At 50.5% G+C, this 20,024-nt stretch overlaps 1 protein-coding gene across 1 annotated transcript in view; it reads right to left on the bottom strand.

Annotated features, from left to right (window-relative positions):
• The window catches only part of rfx4 (regulatory factor X, 4), a 66,232-nt gene that overhangs the window by 5,209 nt on the left and 40,999 nt on the right, over positions 1-20,024 (bottom strand). Inside the window, 3 exon segments of the mRNA XM_052030785.1 lie at positions 9,295-9,430; positions 14,778-14,937; positions 18,126-18,278. Coding sequence (XP_051886745.1) covers positions 9,295-9,430; positions 14,778-14,937; positions 18,126-18,278 — 449 coding nt within the window.

Raw genomic sequence — 20,024 nt, 5'->3', positions numbered from 1 at the left:
GACAATAGTCCTTGCTCTCCACAACACCAACTTTCGTATCATCCACAAACTTAAATATCATTCCTTCTACCTTCATATAGTACCCTTGCTGGAACTTCAAATATACCACATCTACTGGTTCACCCTTATCCCCCCGACCTTTACATACTCAAAGAGTTCTAATAAATTTGTCAAACACAATTTCCTTTTGTAAAGCCAGGTTGTCACTGCCTGATTGCCTCACGATTGTCTGAATGACCTACTGTTACCCATTTAACAATGGATTCTCAGATCTTCCGATGACAGAGGTCGGTTTGCCAGACCTGTCTTCTTCCATTCCTGAACGGAGTGTTACATTTGTAGTTTCCAGTCTGCTGGGACCTTTCCAGTATCTAGGGAACTTTGGAAGATCACAACCAATGCACCCACGATCTCTACAGCCACATTTAACTCCCTTGGTCTGGGGTCTCGTCAGATTTCTGTCCCATTAGTTTCCTCCAGTGATGGAGAATATTTTATCTCCTTCCTTTTGCCCTGCATTTACCAATTGTTGGGATTCTTTCAAGTGTCTTCTGCCCTCACTTCCCATGACTAACTCCTCGGCTTCATCTTCTGATTCACTTCCTTTCTCTACGCTTGTAGAGAAGCTCCTTACTGTCAGCTTCTGTTCTTCTCGCTAGCTTACTCTCATTGCCTGTTCCTTCCCTCCTTATTTACTCACCTTTACTTGTTTCCAAAACGTTCAGTCTTCAGGTCCACCACTCATCTTTGCAAAGTTAAATGGCTTTCCTTCCAATATGATGTAGTCCCTCAATTCCTGCAACTGTCTCAGATAATCTTCCTCCCATAAATCTTTTCATTGTTTTAAGTGATTTGATTTATTTCTTCCAATAAAATAGCTAAAAGATTACTTAATGGTGTTCCTTCTGCATCCATAGCTGTATATAATTTACTAGTCTTTTTGAAAGTTGCTTCATAAAGTGGGTACAAATGTTTAAATTCTGGTGAGGATACAGTGCTAACTACTCCTTTCTTGCAATATCCCAGAACTAATAGTCTTCACCTACCTGCATGGTCATCTCACCCAGTCCAGTCTCCCTTCCAATCTAATCTTCCAGCTGCCCTCAAGACCGAGACTACCTCAACTCAAGGAGTCCTGGTCCACCAATCAACTCAGGTCCTGGGTCTGAAAGATCACAATCTCCTGGGGACACAAGAGACTACAGATGCTGGAATCTGGAGCAAACAACAAACTGCTGGAGGAACTCAGCACATCAGGCAGCATCTGTGGAGGCAGAGGGATGGTTGACGTTTTGGGTCGAGACCCTGCATCAGGACTGGGCCCTGGGTCCTCCTGGATCCTGACTTCAACTTCCTCCCATCAGGGGCCCCACCCCTAAATGTGGGCTCATCTGAGAACTGTATCTCTTGGCTTCCAACACTATATTAGATGAAGCAGTTCTCAGAGGTTTTCAGAGGATAATCCTGTCAGCTCTTGTGACTCAGTAAGAGATCACAGCTCCTGCACACAACCCCAGCTGGTCCCAGACTCACATCTTCATGACCCAGTTCGAGCCTAGATATGGCCTTGAATACCAACATTACTGATTGATATTTTTTCATTTTGTCAACAGCCTCACCTTTGCTTTGAAGTCCTGCAGTTTTTGCCCTTCCTGTGTGAGCAGCCTGTCCCATCTGACTGGCCCAGGGTTAATGTCGGCACTTTGACAAGGAACCCTCCACGAACCATCCTGCAACTGTTACCACACCCTTCACCCAGCCTCTGCAAACCATTCCTCCTCTCCATTCCCTCAATGCCTTCCCTCCACCACCGCCCGACAGATACCGGTCACACAAGAGATTCCGCAAATGCCAGAAATCTGGAGCAACACACACACAAGATGCTCGAGGGACTCAAGTGGGTCAGGCAGCATCCATGGAGGGAAATAAACAGTCGATGTTTTGGGCTGAGACCCTTCATCAGGACTGGAAAGGAAGAGGGCAGAAGCCAGATACTGGTGCCTTTGCTTCATGTCTCTCCGTCAGTTCCTCTCGTCCCCACTTTGTTTCCATGGTTCAGTGTCCTGATGTGCAGCAGCCTGACTAGTTTCGGCCAGGGTTGTGAAGGAGATCTGGGGCTGGAACACAATCACACGTCCTGCTCCTGCACCCACTGCCACACACAGCATCTGCATTTACAAGCTGCCAGTTATGCAAATTTTGCAAGTGGAATTGAGACTTGTGGTGACTTATAAACAAATGTAGATGATTCAGCTTGGTCTGCCCAGAAATGTATTTGAAGGTCGATGGGAAGAAATCACTTTGGTGGCTAATCAAAAAGTGTGGGTGAGTTTCACCGTGGTTAGGTCCACACTGACTTCAGTGGATCCAAACCCCAGTGTGTGGTCAACAGCCCACCTGCTGCAACTAAAGACAGATGTGGTGCTAAATGGATTGCTGAATGAGGTAGGTTGTGAGGTTACGAGGACAATAAAGGACTCCTGACCTCACAATCTACCTCGCTATGACCTTGCACCTTATTGTCTGCCTGCACTGCACTCTCTCTGTAACACTTTATTCTGCATTCTGTTATTGCTTTACCCTTGTTCTACCTTGATGTACTTATGTTTTGAAATGATCTGTATGGATGGCATGCAAAACAAAGTTTTTCACTGTACCTTGGTACGTTTGACAATAATAAACCAATTCCAATTCCAAGTGTGAAGCAATAGAAGGCAAGAGTCACCATCAGTCTGAATCAGGGGACACTCTTGCTTGTTCTATCTGTGACTAATTCTGTTCATCAGACTGGGAAGTTGGCTGGGTTTAATTTTATCATGAATGGGACATTTGAATGCAGGCAGAGAAAGCTGATGAGAATAAAATCCCCATCACTCAGCCTAACACGGGCAACTGCATGGGGAACCAGCATTGCCCACATGTAGACCTCCAGCACTTCCCAAACACTCCCCTCCCCTCCCCTCCCCTCAGCTGGTCAAGCAGCTATTGAGCCCCATTGAAGTGGCCAGAGCACGACCATCTGTGCGGATGTCTGCCTGGGCCACCACAATCGCCCTTCACACTGCACATCCGCTGACATGAAGAGTTCTTCAACACATTGGGGCTGAAACACTGAGTCCCAGTGATGTCAGCAAGTACAAAGGCAATGGTTGTTGGAGGGCCCTTCACAGGAAGTTACCACTACACAGGTCAACTCACGACGTGGACTTAACTTCGTATTGATTGCATCCAAAACATCACCGAGTAACGGGAAAAATTAGAGAGATGTACACCGAGAAAGAACGGAGGTCAGAGATTCTTAGAGCAGCATGTGGTTTAATCTCTCTCTCTCTCTCTCTCTCTCTCTCTCTTATTCTGCTATTCCCTATAGCTGGAGTTCAAGGAAGAGAATAAAATCCCTCTCATTCAGATTTGCCTGACCATTCATTATGCAAAGTGTGAATGAGGGCTCTGTTTAAGCAGCAAAACATTTGCCTTCAGAGTGCGTTGTTGGGTTCACAGACTCTGAGGCCATTCTTTCAGAGGAAGAAAATAGCTCAGTTGGCTAAATCCTGATTTAACTGTTTCCCAGCTAATTCTGTCCACGTCAGACAGAATAATCCTGATACCGACAGCAGTCTTTCTGCAGCAGCTCACTGCAGACACTCTGAACAGGTCCAATGCCCAATTAACATCGGGCCTTCCAGGGTTCAGGATTAGATTAAATAAAGACAAACAACTCAGGTTTTCCCGGCACTAATCACTCCAGCCCTGTACCCTGGTCGGGCTTGAGGAGACTCCAGTCAATGTGAGGTGTAGACAACCTGTACCGGGTTCTGCTCCTGGTCCTTCCCATGTAGTGACAGTCTGTATCCCTCTACCACACCCAGCCTGTAGGGACACACACTGACACTCCATCCCTGAATTCTAATGCTGGGTTGTGGAGTGGGAGGGGGGGGGGGGGGGGGGGGGGGGGGGGGGGGGGAAGGAGGAGAGCGAGAGAGCGAGAGAGCGAGGAGAGAGAGAGAGAGAGAGAGAGAGAGAGAGAGAGAGGAGAGAGAGAGAGACGAGAGAGAGAGAGAGAGAGAGGAGAGAGAGAGAGAGAGAGAGAGAGAGAGAGAGATTAAAATGAAACAAATTAAAATACAAGCAGCTGGAGTAGTGAGTGCAGTTCTGGTCACCACGATGATACTGGAGGAACTCAGCAGGCCAGGCAGCATCCGTGGAGAAAAGCAGGCGGGCAACGTTTCAGGTCAGGTCCCGCTTCATCGTGTTTTTCATGGGAAGTTTGGGATTGCACTGGAGAGGGTGCAGAGGGGATTCACCAGGACGTTGCCTGGGATGGAGCGTTTCAGTTATGGGGAGAGACGGGAGAGGCTGAGGGTTCAGCTCAGAGAGGGATGTAAAAATGAGGGGGATGGACAGGGCAGATCAAACTCTGTTTCCTATGCTGGTGTTGCCCAAGATATGTGGGAAAGGTTGAGGTGAGAGATGGGAGGTTTTGAGGGAGCCTGGGGGGAGTTTTTGCATGTGGAATGTGATTGGAGTCTGGAACACACTGCCTGAGGGGATGGTGGAGGCAGAGACTCTCTCAGCATTTGAGAAGTGTCAAGACAAGCGCTGATCACCAAGGCAGAGAGGTTACAGAGCTAATACCAGTAAATGGGACTAGGATAAGTACAAGGGCCCGTATGGACGTGGTGGGCCGAAGGGCCTATTTCTGTACTGTACAACTGTACTGGACTGTTTGTCCCCTTTATATTTATTCAGGGGTTGTGGTCCAAGGACCTCTGACGATGCTTTAACCAGGCACCAGGAGGCAAGTCTGGAGAACCGAGCAGACAGGGGTGACGGAGCTGGAAGATGGAATTGTCCGACTGGTTCCATCTTCAGTCCAGGCCAGGGAGTGTCGTAGAGTCACAGAGTTATACAGCACGGAAACAGGCCCTTCAGCCCAACTCATCCATACCGACCATGGTGCCCACGAAGCAAGTCCCATCTGCCCGTGTTTGGCCCATATCCCTCTGAACCTCTCCTATTCACGTCGTTATCCAAATGTCTTGTGAATGTTGTTATTGTACCTGTCTCAACCACTTTCTCCGGCATCTCACTCCTTATACGGACCATCCTCTGCCTTTAAATCTTTCCCCCCCTCACCTTAAACCTATGCCCTCTAGTTTTTAGTTCCCCTTCCCTGGGAAAAAGTCTGAGTGTGTTTGCCCTGTCTATGCCCTGTGTGATTTTATACAGAACGTGAGGGCAGGTATCAGCGGAGCTGCTCGGAATCACAAGGGGCTGAATGAGGAACTGTTTCCAGACAGTCAGTGACCAAAGGCAGCCACAAAGGATCAGAAGGACTGTGGGAACAGATTCCACAGGAAAGGTCGAAGAGTATTTGGATAAATGCTGGGAGTGTGAACAGTGTTGGGAAGTGGGGAAAAAGTGGGGGTGAGAATTGGTTGGCGAGCATTTCTGGAGAGCTAGTATTGGCACAATGGGCTAAATGGCCTCCTTCTGTTCTCCACCAGGTAACTGTGCCGATCACTGGAGGGATCCCCACTGAGGGAAGTGGAGACAGTAGAAGCTGGTGGTCAGCGACCGCTGCAGATACAGGAGGAGAGGATGAAGTGTGTGCAGCAGCTGGAGAAACATCTGGAGGGCAGCTGGTGCATATCTGGTGAAAGATTAGTGTCACTGGTTCGTGATGGAGAGGTGGAGTAGGAGGTTGGTCGTACAGGAGAGAATTTAGGAGGGGACTTTTACATATGGAAAAAATAAAATCAATCCTTGATGATCTATTAAACACAACATTTATAGATGTGATAATCACTAATGAACTTTGTTTTGCTGAATAATTTCCTGATAGATTCAATATTAGATCCCTTCATCAAAGAGCCAGACACTAAATACTTGTTCGTTATTGCTTGAATAACACATGCCGAGAATGCTTGAGGAATGAGTGATGGCCAACATGCCAAGTTGTAATTTAAGGCACCATTCTTCATTGTTACACATCCTGGGTCATGGAAAACCAGCTCAGAAAATAAAAGGTCCCTTTTCTGTCTTCTGTTTCTAAATCTAGAAACTCCACAGATACGGACTGGTGTGGAACAGCCAAACAGAAATAGTTCTTTCCACATAAAAATTCTTATGGGCTGTATTTTCAAAAGAATGATTAATTATCTGTTTCACCACATTGTAGTATCCTGAAGTATGAGCTACGAGGAGAGGTTGGACAAACTTGGATTGTTTTCTCTGGTGTGCTGGAGGCTGAGGGGAGACCTGATAGAAATTTCTATAAATATATTAAGGGAAAAAGAGTAACTAGAGAGAGAATAGGGCCCCTCAAAGACAAAAGGGGACACCTCTGTGTGGAGCTGCAGGAGATGGGCATGGTCCTTCATGAATATTTCTCCTCTGTTTTCACCCTGGAGAAAGACATGAAGACTTCAGAACTAGGAAAAGTAAATGGGGAGGTCTTGGGGATAGTCCGCATTACAGTGGAGGAGGTGCTGCATGTCTTAAAATGTATGAAGGTAGACAAATCTCCAGGGCCTGACCAGGTTTATCCGAGAACACTGTGGGAGGCTGGAGAAGAAATTGCATGAGCCCTGGCTGAGATATTTGCATCATTGTTAGCCAGGGGTGAGGCGCTGGGAGACTGGAGGGTAGCGAATGTTGTGCCTTTATTTAAGAAGGGTGGCAAAGAAAAACCTGGGAATTATAGACCAGTAAGTCTAATGTCTGTCGTAGGAAAGTTACTGGAGAGGTTTCTGGGGGATAAGATATAAGTAAATCTGGAAAGACAGGGTTTGATCAGGGGTAGTCAACATGGCTTTGTGCTTGGGAGATCATGTCTCACGAACTTGATTCAGTTTTTCAATGATGTGACCAAGAAAGTTGATGAGGACAGGGCAGTAGACGTGGTTTATATGGACTTCAGTGAGGACATAAGGTTCCACATGGTAGGCTGCTCTGGAAGGTTAGATCGCATGGAATCCAGGGAGAGCTGGTAACTGGATACACAATTGGCTGGATGGGAGGAAGCAGGGGGTGATGATGGAAGGTTGTTTCTCACACTGGAGGCCCGTGACCAGTGGTGCTCCCCAGGGGTCGGTGCTGGGCCCATTGTTGCTTGTCATCTGTATCAATGATTTGGAAAAGAATGCACAGGACACGGTTAGTAAGTTTGCAGATGAGACTAATATAGGTGGTATAGTGGATAATGAAGAGGCTTATCAAAAATTACAGAGGGATCTTGATCAGCTGGGGAAGTGGGCCAAGGAATGGCAAATGGAGTTTAATTCGGATAAGTGCAACGTGTTGCATTTTGGAAAGTCAAATCCAGGTTGGACTTTCACAGTGAACAGCAGGGTGGAGTCACAGGTTAGACAGGGTGGTGAAGAAGGCTTTTGGCACACTGGCCTTCTTCAGTCAGGGCATTGAGTATAAAAGTTGGGAGGTCATGGTGCGGTTGTACAGGACACTGGTGAGGCCGCACTTGGAGTATTGTGTTCAGTTTTGTTTGCCCTGCTATAGGAAAGATGTTATTAAACTGGAAAGAGTGCAGAAAAGGTTTACAAGGATGTTGCCAGGGTTTGAGGGACTGAGTTATAGGGAGACGGTGGACAGGCTGGGACTTTATTCCTTAGAGCGTAGGAAACTGAGGGGTGATCTTATAGAGGTGAATAAAATCATGGGGGGCAGAGATAGGGTGAATGCACTCCCAGGGTTTTCCAGGATTGGGGAATCAGGAACTAGAAGGCAGAGGTTTGATGTGAGAGGGGAAAGATTTAATGGGAACTTTAAGGGGCAACTTTTTTTACACAAAGAGTGGTATCCATGTGGAACGAGCTGCCAGAGGAAGTGGGTGAGGCAGGTATAATAACAACATTTAAAAAACACTTGGACAGGTACATGGATTGGAAAGGTTTAGAAAGTTATGGGCCAAACACTGACAAATGGGACCAGCTTGGATGGGGCATCTTGGTCGGCATGGACCAGTTGGGCTGAAGGGCCTGTTTTCGTGCTGTCTGATTCTATGAATCTATGAGGGGCACAGATGGTGTAGACAGTCAGGGTCTATTTCCCAGGATAGAAATGTCTAATACTACAGGTGTCTAAGAAATGTCTACAGTGAGGGAGCAGACTTTAAAGAAGATATGTGGGGCAAGTTTGTTTTTACATGGAGAGTGATGAGTGCCTGCAACGTGCTCCCAGGGGAGGAGGTGGAAGCAGATACAACAGCAATGTTTATGAGGCACATGAACAGGCCGGGTGTGGAGGAAATCGGATCACGTGCAGACAGGTGGGAACAGATTAATTTGGCATCGTGGTCAGCGCTCAGGTGAGGCACCACAGGGCAATTTGTGACATTAAAGCTGGCTGACTGCAATTAGTTATTGTTAATAAATGTCATTGTGTGAGGGGAAGGGGGTACTGATTGCTTACACGGGATCCAGTTCAAACCTCAACCCAACATGTGCTGTATCCCCAGTCCTGTCTCTGCTCCCAGTTCCTCCTCTCTCTGTCTACACACCTCTTGCCCCTTTTCTGTCTCTCGCTTTCTTTCTCTGTTGTTCTCTCTTTCTCCCTCTCCTTCTTCATCTCTCTCCCAAACTATCTCTGCCTATCCCTCTCCCCCTCCCCCCCATTTCTCTCTCCCCCTTCCCCCCCCCCCACTCTCATTTGGTTAATCTCCAACCAGTTCTAAGGGATATGACGACAGGAGAAGTCGTCCACAATCCCGTTCCTGATCATTCTGTGCACACCAGGGCACTGGTCCATAGTTGCAAAGCTCACTGATTTCTGAAGTTCCAGCATCACGGTAAGATTTCTTCCCGTTACACAGGATTTACTCAGGAAGCAGCTTCAGCCACACAGAAAATGCTGGCACCTCAGTGGATCCGGCAGCATTTAGAGAGAGAGAAAAACCAAGTCACAGAACCCTCGTCAGGACTCGGGAGTTGTACAGCTCAGAAACAGGCCCTTCAGTCCATCAAGTCCGTGCTGACCATTGCACCTGTCTCCCCTAATCCCATTGACCCTCATTAGGTCTGTAGCTTTTAATACCTCAGTGATTCACATACTTGTCTAGATGCTTCTTAAGTGCCCAGATTATATCATCATATCATTGCTCATGGGAGATCTTCAGTCTGAAACATTAATTCTCTCTCCACAGATGCTGATCGGTCCTCTGGGTTATTCCAGTGTATTCTGTTTTATTTCAGATTTCCAGCACCTGCAGTATTTTGGTCTTGGATTCACTTTCACCGTGAAACAGGGCACTCCTGACTGACCGGTTGTGGGACTAACCTGTGATCCACTCCTGTGGTAAGCGGAGTACGGCAGTGGCGAAGAGAGGGTCTCGTGTGTTAGGGCTGGGTACTGATTCTGGATGGGAAGTGGGGGCTGATTGCTGTAGCTACCATAGTTGTACCCTCCTGTGTACCTGGAAGACAGAAGTTGCACATGGATAGACTTTCCAAAACACACCAATGTTTTTTTGTTAATGTTATTCCATAATCCGAGATAGAGTCAGGGTTAGACAGCACGGAAACAGGCCCTTCAGCCCAGCTCATCCATGCAGACCAAGGTGTCTTCCTAAACTCGTCCCATTTGCCTGCGTTTGGCCCATGTCGCTCTAAACCTTTCCTATCCATGTACCTGTCCAAATGTCTTTTAAACATTATCATTGTACCCGCCTCACCACTTCCTCTGGCAGCTTGTTCCACACACCCACCACCCTCTGTGTGGAAAAAAGTTGCCCCTCAAGTCCCATTTAAATCTTTCCCCTCTCGCCTTAAACCTGTTCCCTGTAGCTTTAGTCTCCCTACCCTTATCGATGCCCTTCATGACTTTATAGACCTCTATAAGGTTATCCCGCAGCCTCCTTCGCTCCAGGGAAAACAGTTCCAGCCGTCCAGTCTCTCCTTATAACTTAAACCCCTTCAGTCCCGGGGGCATCCTCATGGATCTTTTCTGCACCGTCTCCGGCTTAGTGACACCCTTCCTCTAGCTGGGTGACCAGGACTGCACACAGGACTCCAGCTGTGGTCGCACCAATGCCCTGTACAGCCGTAACGTGAGTCAGTTCCTGCAGGCTTCAATTGACCGATGATTTCTCTTTATCCAAAGGGGAACACCAACAGCCAGTCCATCACTCGCAACAAGTCACTTTAACTGAAGCCACCCTGTCAGGACACGGGAACGAGTAATCTCTCCACTGACGTCCATGGACTGCAGGAGACGACCTGACGTGTGGGCACCTGAGTTTGCCCATGTTTCACACCTGGGTACAGCCCAGAGGTGGGGGTGGCTGTGGGGACAGATGGTCCTGATGTTGGGTCAGCAGTGATGGTGCAGAGTCCAGTAGCCTGGGTCATGGTGCGCCGAGTACAGGGTGATGCAGAGCTGGGGGGACACGGGCACCAATCCCTGGCCTGCAGCTTTGACGGTGCGAGGGCAAGGTCATTGTCTTTGGGGGCAGGAACAGGAATATGGGTGACTCTCTGAAGGTGCTAACCCTAACCCTAAAGCAAGGCGAGAGGGTAGAGCTTAGGAACAAGATGGGGGTGGTGACTTTGACTACAGGCCCCCGAACTGTCAGTGAGAGACACAGGAGCAGATACAGAGGCAAATCACAGGGAGATGTACGAATGGACGAGACCTGACGTCCGTATACAACAGTCGCCGGAAGCAGCTCACAGATGCATCAGATGGGTGAGGAGGTGAGTGGATTCCAGTACGGGACAAGGGTGTTTCACTGCAGTTATACGGGGAGACCACAACCCAAGTACTGGGTGAGAGACAGGGAGTACGGGACAGGATGTTTTGGGTGAGTACGGGAAAGGGGTGTTTCACTGCAGTTATACAACAAGTAGTGGGTGCAGCTTTAACTGAAGAAAGATGTAGTTACTGTGGAGAGAGTGCAGTGAATGTTCACCGGACTGATTCCTCAGGTGGCAGGGCTGACATGTGATCAGGACAGTCGGACTGTAAGGAGACCTCATTGAAACTTATGAGATCCTGATGTGACTGGGCAGATTAGATTCAGGACGTGTTCCACATGGTGGGAAGTCCAGGAGCACGGACCACAGTCTAACGATAAGGGGAAGGTGTTCTCCCGGAGAGCGGTGAACCTGTGGGATTCTCCACCACACAAAGCAGTTGAAGCTAAATCATTAAATATATTCAGTCGTTGTTAGACATTGTTCTTGGGCTGGAGGGATGAAGGGACATGGGGAAGGAGCTGAGACAGGGAACAGCCGTTGAAGGGTAGAACAGGTTCGAAGGGACAAAGCCTCCAGCTGCTCCTAACGTTGGTTCTGTCAACAGTTTGTCGAGGAATCGATTGCCGGTCGGGTGAAGACCAGTGCAGACACCCTCACAACTTCATAGTCTGGTGACCTCATTGAGACTCCTTGGATATGGATTCACTCTTTGATATCACCCTTTAACACTCACCAATTTTACCGATGCACCGTAGAAAGCATCCTATCCAGAAGCATCACAGCTTGGTACGGCAACTGGGAAAAAGGGATTGTGAGCATTCACATCAGTGGAGGGAGGAGAGGAACAGAGCTTGAACCTCAGCAGCCTGGGATAGGGTCACTGACGTGGAGGTAAGAGACGGGGGCATGCAGAAGGTCTAGGCTGAGATCTCGGTGGGGTGTAAGGATTAGGAGGGGGAGATTGAAAGAGTGCAGAGGAGGTTTACTAGAATGTTGCCGGGTCTTCAGGGGTTGAGTTACGTGGAAAGATTGAACAGGTTGGGACTTTATTCCTTGGAGCGCAGAAGAATGAGAGGAGATTTGATAGAGGTTTACAAAATGATGAGGGGTATAGATAGAGTTAATGCGAGCAGGCTCTTTCCACCTAGATTAGGAGAGATAAGTACGAGAGGACATGGCTTTAGGGTGAAAGGGGAAAGGTTTAGAGGGAGCATTAGTGGGAACTTCTTCACTCAGAGAGTGGTGGGAGTGTGGATCGGGCTGCCATCTGATGTGGTAAATGTGGGCTCATTCTTGAGTTTTAAGAATAAATTGGATAGATACATGGATGGGAGAGGTCTGGAGGATTATGGACTGGGTGCAGGTCAATGGGACTAGCGGAATAAAGTTTCGGCACAGACTAGAAGGGCTGAATGGCCTGTTTTCTGTGTTGTAGTGTTCTATGGTTGTTCTATGGTTCTAACTGCTCTGCCCGGGACCGCAAGAAACTGCAGAGAGTCGTGGACACAGCCCAGCATGTCACGGAAACCAACCTCCCCTCCGTGGACTCTGTCTACACTTCGCGCTGCCTTGGTAAAGCAGCCAGCATAAACAAAGACCCCACCCACCCCGGATATTCTCTGTCTCCCCTCTCCATCGAGCAGAAGATACAAAAGCCTGAAAGCACGTACCACTAGGCTCAAGGACAGCTTCTACCCTGCTGTTATGAGACTATTGAACGGTTCCCTAGTACAATAAGATGGACTCTTGACCTCACAATCTACCTTGTTATGTTCTTGCACCTTATTGTCTGCCTGCACTGCACTTTCTCTGTAGCTGTGACACGTTATTCTGCATTCTGTTATTGTTTTCCTTTGTACTACCTCAATGCACTGTTGTAACGAATTGATCTGTATGGACAATATGCAAGGCAAGTTTTTCACTGCACCTCGGTACATGTGACAATAATAAACTAATTCCAATTCAAAATATTCAGCACTTTGTACAGGTTGTTCCCTATCAAGAAAGGGTTCTATTCTTGTGAACTCTTCGTAACCCAGACATTTCTCAAGTGGGAAATGTGGCCAAGAGCCAAGTTGCAGGAGGCGGGAGGTGCCTGTAGACCTGCAGCAGCTGACAAATCCGTTCCACCTGTCTCCCACCCTTCGTACGTGCGGGCTGCACACGCCGGGCCTTCGTAATCGGGGAATGACGTGTGCACTCGTTATTTCACCGTAACGTGACAGAAGAACATAATCTAAATAAAATCCAGAGATAGGGACCAACAGGGGAAGTGGGTTACATGTGAAGCAGCAGAGAAGTACCTGTGCATAGTTCCCTCTGCTAGCACACCTATTCACATACTCCTTCCGCAGGCACACCTGTTCATGTCTTCCCTCTGACAAAATACCTGTGCATATGCTCCATCTACTGGAGCACCTGTGCACATACTCCAGCAGGTGTGCCAGCATAGGGAGCACGTGTAAGGCACCCCTGCATGAGTGTCTCAGCAGAGAGGATGCACACAGGTGTGCCGGCAGAGGAAGCACAATGCACAGGTGTGTCTGCAGAAGGAGTACTGCACAGGTGTGCCAGCAGAGGGCGTACTGCACAGGTGTGCCAGCAGAGGAGTACTGCACAGGTGTGCCAGCAGAGGGAGTACTGCACAGGTGCACCTGCAGAGGGAGTACTGCACAGGTGCACCTGCAGAGGGAGTACTGCACAGGTGTGCCAGCAGAGGGAGTACTGCACAGGTGCACCTGCAGAGGGAGTACTGCACAGGTGTGCCAGCAGAGGGAGTACTGCACAGGCATCTACAGAGGAAGCAGGTAAATATTGGCCTGTTAGCTTAACATCTGTCATTGGGAGCAAAAACCAAACTGCTGGGGGATCTCAGCACATTGAGCATCTGTGGGGGTGTGGGGGGGAGGGGGGGAATGAATTATCGATATTTCAGGTTGAGAGACCTGCCTGTGTCTCCAAAATCTATTATTAATGAGGACATGTAAAAAATTATAAATTAATCAATCAGCGTCAATGTGATCTTATAAAAGAAAAGTTGTGTTTGACGAATGTATTCGAATTCTTTGGAAATGTAACAAACAGCTTGATTAAAAGGAAGCTGGCTGAGGAATCTGGATATCCAGAGTCAGTGCCAGGTAAAGGTTATTGCAAATACTACGAGTGGACTGGGTTGGAGTGATGTCCTGGGGGAATGGCTAACTGACCTGAAAATAAGTCAGGTTAAATGGGTTACTTTTGCCAGCAGAGGGAGCAGGTGCACAGGTGTGTCAGTAGAAGAAGCAGGTGCACACAGTAGGGAAGGCACACAGGTGTGTCAGTGGGGTGCACAGGTGTGTCAGTGGGGAAGGTGCACAGGTGTGTCAGTGGAGAGGTGCACAGGTGTGTCAGTGGTGTGCACAGGTGTGTTACTGGGGAGGTGCACAGGTGTGTCAGTTGGGGGGTGTACACGTGTGTCAGTGGGGTGCAGGTGCACAGGCGTGTCCGTGGGGAGGTGCACAGGTATGTCAGTAGGGAAGGTGCACAGGTGTGTCAGTGGGGAGGTGCACAGGTGTGTCAGTGGGGTGCACAGGTGTGTCAGTTGGGAGGTGCACAGGTGTGTCAGTAGGGAAGGTGCACAGGTGTGTCAGTGGTGTGCAGGTGCACAGGTGTGTCAGTGGAGGGAGCAGGTGCACAGGTGTGTCAGTGGGGTGCACAGGTGTGTCAGTAGGGAAGGTGCACAGGTGTGTCAGTGGGGAGGCGCACAGGTGTGTCAGTGGTGTGCAGGTGCACAGGTGTGTCAGTGGAGGGAGCAGGTGCACAGGTGTGTCAGTGGGGAGGCGCACAGGTGTGTCAGTGTTGTGCAGGTGCACAGGTGTGTCAGTGGAGGGAGCAGGTGCACAGGTGTGTCAGTGGGGAGGTGCACAGGTGTGTCAGTGGGGACCATGTGAACAGGAACATATGCGAGTCAAAAACTGTGGTATGTAAGTATATCAGATCACAGTCTGAGACTCTGACGCACTACGTTAAGAGAATCGGTTGCAGGAAGTCAGTGACCATCAGTGCAAGGCAGTGTGAACAACCTACCCGTGCTGCTCTCTGTCTGTGTAGCCCGCCATCCTGTGTGTTGTGGACACGGGAGGCACTGGGTCGCTCCTCATGCAGGGCAGCTGCTGTGGGCTCTCTGGAGGAGCAGATCCGGTCGTCACGGTGTATGTCAGTGACCAGGTGTAGGACTGCACGGCTCCTGGCAAAACACACATCCAGCAACACCCACCCATGATACACTCGCCCAAGTTAATGCATCAGCACAGCTCATCTCATCTCAACAACAGAACACCAGAACAAGCTTTTTATAAAAGATCTTTGTGAGTGCCATTTAGAATTTTAACAAAATAAATAATTTACTTTGTAAATACATAAAGAGCAGCATTTTAACGGGAAGATCTTTTAACATTTCACGCCCCTGAACATCAGAGGTTGGGGGCGGGGTGTCCCGTGAAGCACTTCCCCACTCCCACACTGCCCGAGCCGGAGGTTACACACTCAGTATCACAGACAGACGAGTTCCTGCAGCAGTTTTCCAACCTCTGTCCCTCCCAGACTGGGGGGATGTAGACAAGGGGGTAATGTGGGAGATGCTGGGACGGGATTGTGCACAGCAAGCTCCCACGAGCAGCAGTGGGTGGTAAATCTCAGCCAGACCACCGGGACAATCTTCATCTGAGAGTCACCTCATTCCGTGAGACTCCAGAGGTGAAAACCTGGTGTCAAACCAGCGGCAAAGCGAGCCTGAACAACACAGACACTCTGTTCTGTCTGGGGGCTGGGGGGGTGGTGGTTGGGGGAGCAGCTCGTGTGGAGGATGGGGGCTGGAAATCACCTGGAGAGCCCAGGGAAGCCCGTGATGTTGATGGGGAAACCTTCACCCCTTCAACCCTGACCCCTTTACACCTGATCCTCTACCTAGACTATCCCGACCCCTTTGCTACTGATCCCTTTAGCGCCCAGCCCTGACCCTTCACCCCAACCCTTTCACCCTGACCCATTCACCCGACCCCTGACCCTTCACCCCGACCCCTTTATATTTGAACATTCGGTGGAGTTTCCCCACTCTGGGACAGTTCCTCCTGCTCAGTGTCCTGGGGTAAAACCGTGGACTCTGCAGCACATCTGGGGAGGTGGTGGTCAGGCAGCAACATCTGTCCGTCACCTGCGAGTGGCAGCCGCAGTTGACCGCACTGCCCGACATGGATAGTGGGCTGTGAATTAAACTGTCCTGGTCTGTCCTCAGGAAGGTTCCACCAGAACCAGGAGCTGAGGGCAGCTGGTCCCACCCCAAGGGTCAATCATCTCCCCCTCATCACCAAACCAAACCCAACCCTACCCCCTGAGAGAGACGGACCCTCCCCCAGAGTGAGGGAGACCCCCAGAGAGAGAGAGAGAGCCCAGAGAGAGGGAGACCCCCAGAGACCCCCAGAGATAGACCTGAGAGAGGGAGACCCCCAGAGAGAGGGAGACCCCAGGGACCCCCAGAGATAGACCTGAGAGAGGGAGATCCCCAGAGAGAGAGAGACCCCAGAGAGAGGGAGACCCCCAGAGAGAGAGAGAAATCCCAGAGAGAGGGAGACCCCCAGAGAGATAGAGACCAAGAGACAGACTCACCTCCTCCCCCCCAGAGAGAGATCCCCAGAAAGAAACCCTCATAGAGCAACACGTTGCCACTGGACCGACCTTCTGGCTGCTGGAAACAGGAAGCGACATCAGCAGCCAAGCTGACCATGGCAGGGCTAGTACACAAGGAATGGCCCTGGGGTGGGGACAGGGGGACAGGGGAATAGGGGGGACGGGGGATAGGGGGACGGGGACAGGGGGACGGGGGACGGAGGAACAGGGGGACAGGGGTACAGGGATAGGGGGACATGCAGACGGGGACAGTGAGACAGGGATGGGGACAGGGGGGACTGGGGACAGGCAGACGGGGACAGGGGGACAGGGGGACGGGGGACGGGGGTGGGACGGGGGACGGGGATGGATGGGGACGGGGGGACAGGGGATAGGGGGATGGGGGGGACGGGGGGGGGGGAGGAGAGGGGACGGGGACGGGGAGAGGGGACGGGGCAGATGGACAGAGGGACGGGGGTACTGGGGGATGAGGGTACAGGGGGGACAGGGGGATGGGGGACGGGGGACGGGGGACAGGGGGACAGGGGTACAGGGGGACAGGGGGTCTCTCCCCAGCCGAGGCCCCAGGACTCTCACACCTGAAGGTTTCCCTGTGGACCGGAGCGAGTGCTGCACTCACTGACCTCGTCAGCCACACTCTGTGATGGAACGGATCCAACTCCCTTCCCTTTCACCCACAGGGTTGGTTACCAACCTCTGACTGAAGGGATGGGATCCCGCAAATCCCACTCCAGTAATCAGGAATTCCACTGCTGGCTGGGGATTCCAGCTCCCGGTGATCACCAGGACTGGGAACACCCAACTCTTCCTGTGCCGGAGACAGCAGCAAATGAGAGAGAGATCTCACCCCTGGCAGAGAGCAGCAGCTTCAGAGAGAGGGACTTCTGACAGGGGGGATCTCCGACAGACAGGGATCCCCCCCACAGAGAGAGACCCCCACAGGAGAGGACCCCCCACTGCCCCCCCACCCCCCACAGAGGGACCCCCCATAGCGAGGGACCCCCCACAGAGAGACCCCACCCAACAGAGAGGGACCTCTGACAGGGGGACCTCCGGTAGAGAGGGACCCCCCCCCATTGACAGGGACCTCCCCACAGGAGAGGACCACCCCACCCCCCCACAGAGGGACCCCCCACACGAGGGACCCCCACCTCCCCCTGTGACCCCACCTGCAGGGACTCCCTTGCGGAAACCCAAGATTCCCTCAGGGTTTAAGGGGGGTGGGTGCGGGGAGGGGGTTGCCCCTTGCTGAGGGTTTAGCACCAAGGGTGTATTCTCAACAGTTGCTGGTTCAGGAAGGAAACGTCTTCATGCGGAAGGTGGGGAGCCTTTGGAATTCTCTCCCCCAGAGGTTCCGTCGCTGAGCTCGGAGGTGGAGACGTTCCTGATACCGAGAGAATCGAGGGATGTGGGGACCAGGGAGAGAAATGGTGCAGGGGGAGATCAGCCGTGGCGGAGCAGGCTCGATGGGCCGAATGGTCTGCTGCTAGTTCCTCTGTCCCTGTTGCCCTCCCAGTTGAGGCTCTGCTCTAACTGACCCCACCATCCCACCACACTGCCCCCCACTCCTGCTGCTCCCAACATCCTGTCCCCACCCTCCTCCACCACCGCCATGTGACCCAGAGCAGCCCACCCTCCAGCTGCCTCTCTCGGGGGTCTACACGGTGAGCAGGACATTACTGACCGCAGCTAACGGGGTCCTGCTCACTGCCCCCTCCCCACCGCTGGGTGTGGACAGAGGCCCCTCACCTGCTGTTGTAACGCCAGTGTACTCGGGAGACTGGTTGTTGACGGGCGAGGTCGGTTGGATTTCGGCAGTGACGGATTTGTCTGGAGAGAAGGGTGGAGGGGATTGTCTCGGAGGGCTGTGATCGGACTGTGCTGCTTCTTCCTGTCGATCCGCTGCACATTGGGGAGAAAGGGTTTGTCAGTGGTCGCTCACATCTGATGGGCTTCGTGTGACCTCACTGCAGCAGAGTCCTGGTGACTGGTCAATGTGTTGAACTTCAACACTGCAGCTGGTAATAAGGTAACCTGTCACTGCAACCCGTCGAAACCAGGAAACCACCAAGGCTGCTCTGTGCCTGGCTCCAAGAGGTGACCAAAAGCTTGGCCCCAGACCGAGGTATCACGGAGCGTCGTCAAGTCTGAGGATGATATCTGACCTGGAACTCATTCATCACATCGACCCCCAACTGGGCCTTCCAAAGAACAATTCACTGAGTTACACTGCGTGCAAACAGGCCCTTTGGCTCATCGTGTCTGTGCCGATCAGCAAGCACACATCTAACTCATCCCAGTTTCCCACTCAACCCCCCTCCAATTCTCCTGACTCCCACCTACAGCAGGGGCAATTCCCAGCAGCCAATTAACTTACCAGCATGTCTTTGGGATGTGGGAGGAAACCGGAGCACCAGGGTCACAGGGAGAATGTGCAAACTCCACGCAGACAGCACTGGGAGTGGGATCAAACCCGGATTACCGGAGCTGAGACGGCAACTCTACCTGCTGTGTCCTAGTGCCACTCCCCTGCTCTCTCCCCACAGCCTACAATGTTTTCCTGCAACTATTTATCCAATTCCATTTTGAAATTGACTATTGGATCTGCATCTAGTTTGAAGGATTGTGTTGTGGATCACAACTCACTGATCCAGAAAGTGTTTCTCCCCCTCCTCTGCCCAGTCCTTCACCCCCCATGCTCCAGTGCTCTGCCTCTGTGAGCAAGCTAGCAAGAAGAATAAAAGCCAACAGTGAAGCTTCTACAAGTGAAGAGAGAAGTAAATGTTAATCCCTCAGAGAACGAGACTGGGAAATATACGATCAATGATACCAATGAAGAGACCACGTGAATTGCAGGTAAATTTGCTGCTGAAGTAAGGACATGGCAAGGACTTTGAACAAATATTTTGTGTCTGAATTTTCCGGCAGATACACTAGAAGTTTTCTGAGAACAGTGGAAACAGGCAACAGAAGGAACTTTAAAGGGTCTACAATACTTGGGAAAGGGTACCTAGGAAACAAAGGGAATTAATGGGCTGACAAGTTCCCTGCGCCCGGTGACCTGCATCTGAGGGGTTAAAAGAAATGGCTGCAGAGATCATGGATCCATTTGTTGTGATTTTCCAAAGTTCCCTAGATTCTGAAAAGATCCCAATGGATTGGAACATTGCAAGTGTAATACATGTAGACAGGAGGGAGACAAAGGAAGGAACTGCAGTCCCAACATCTGTCATTATTAAGGAAGGAACAGCTGGTCAAACCACAATGAAGCAGTAAACATGGAAGAGAAAGTGTGTGTGACAAATTTATTCGAGTTCTTTGATGCAATAATAATCAGTGTAGATAAAGGGGAACCTGGAGATGTCATGTATTTAGATTTCTAAAAGGCAGCATGTCATATAAAGAGGGTAATATATTTGCAGAGATCGGGGCTGACCAACTGACAGAAAGGTTAAGATTTCTTTGTTAGTCACATGTACATTGAAACACACAGTGAAATGCATCTTTTTTGTGTGGAATATTCTGGGGGCAGCCTGCAAGTGTCGTCACGCTTCCAGCGCCAACGTAGCATGCCCACAACTTCCTAACCCGTATGTCTTTGGAATGTGGGTGTACAAACTCCTTACAGACAGCGGTGGGAATTGAACC

The sequence above is a fragment of the Pristis pectinata genome, chromosome 15, assembly GCF_009764475.1.
Source record: "Pristis pectinata isolate sPriPec2 chromosome 15, sPriPec2.1.pri, whole genome shotgun sequence".
In the NCBI taxonomy this organism is placed as follows: domain Eukaryota; kingdom Metazoa; phylum Chordata; class Chondrichthyes; order Rhinopristiformes; family Pristidae; genus Pristis; species Pristis pectinata.
The sequence above is the reverse complement of the archived record's forward strand: the minus strand, read 5'-3'. Positions and strand labels throughout refer to the sequence as shown.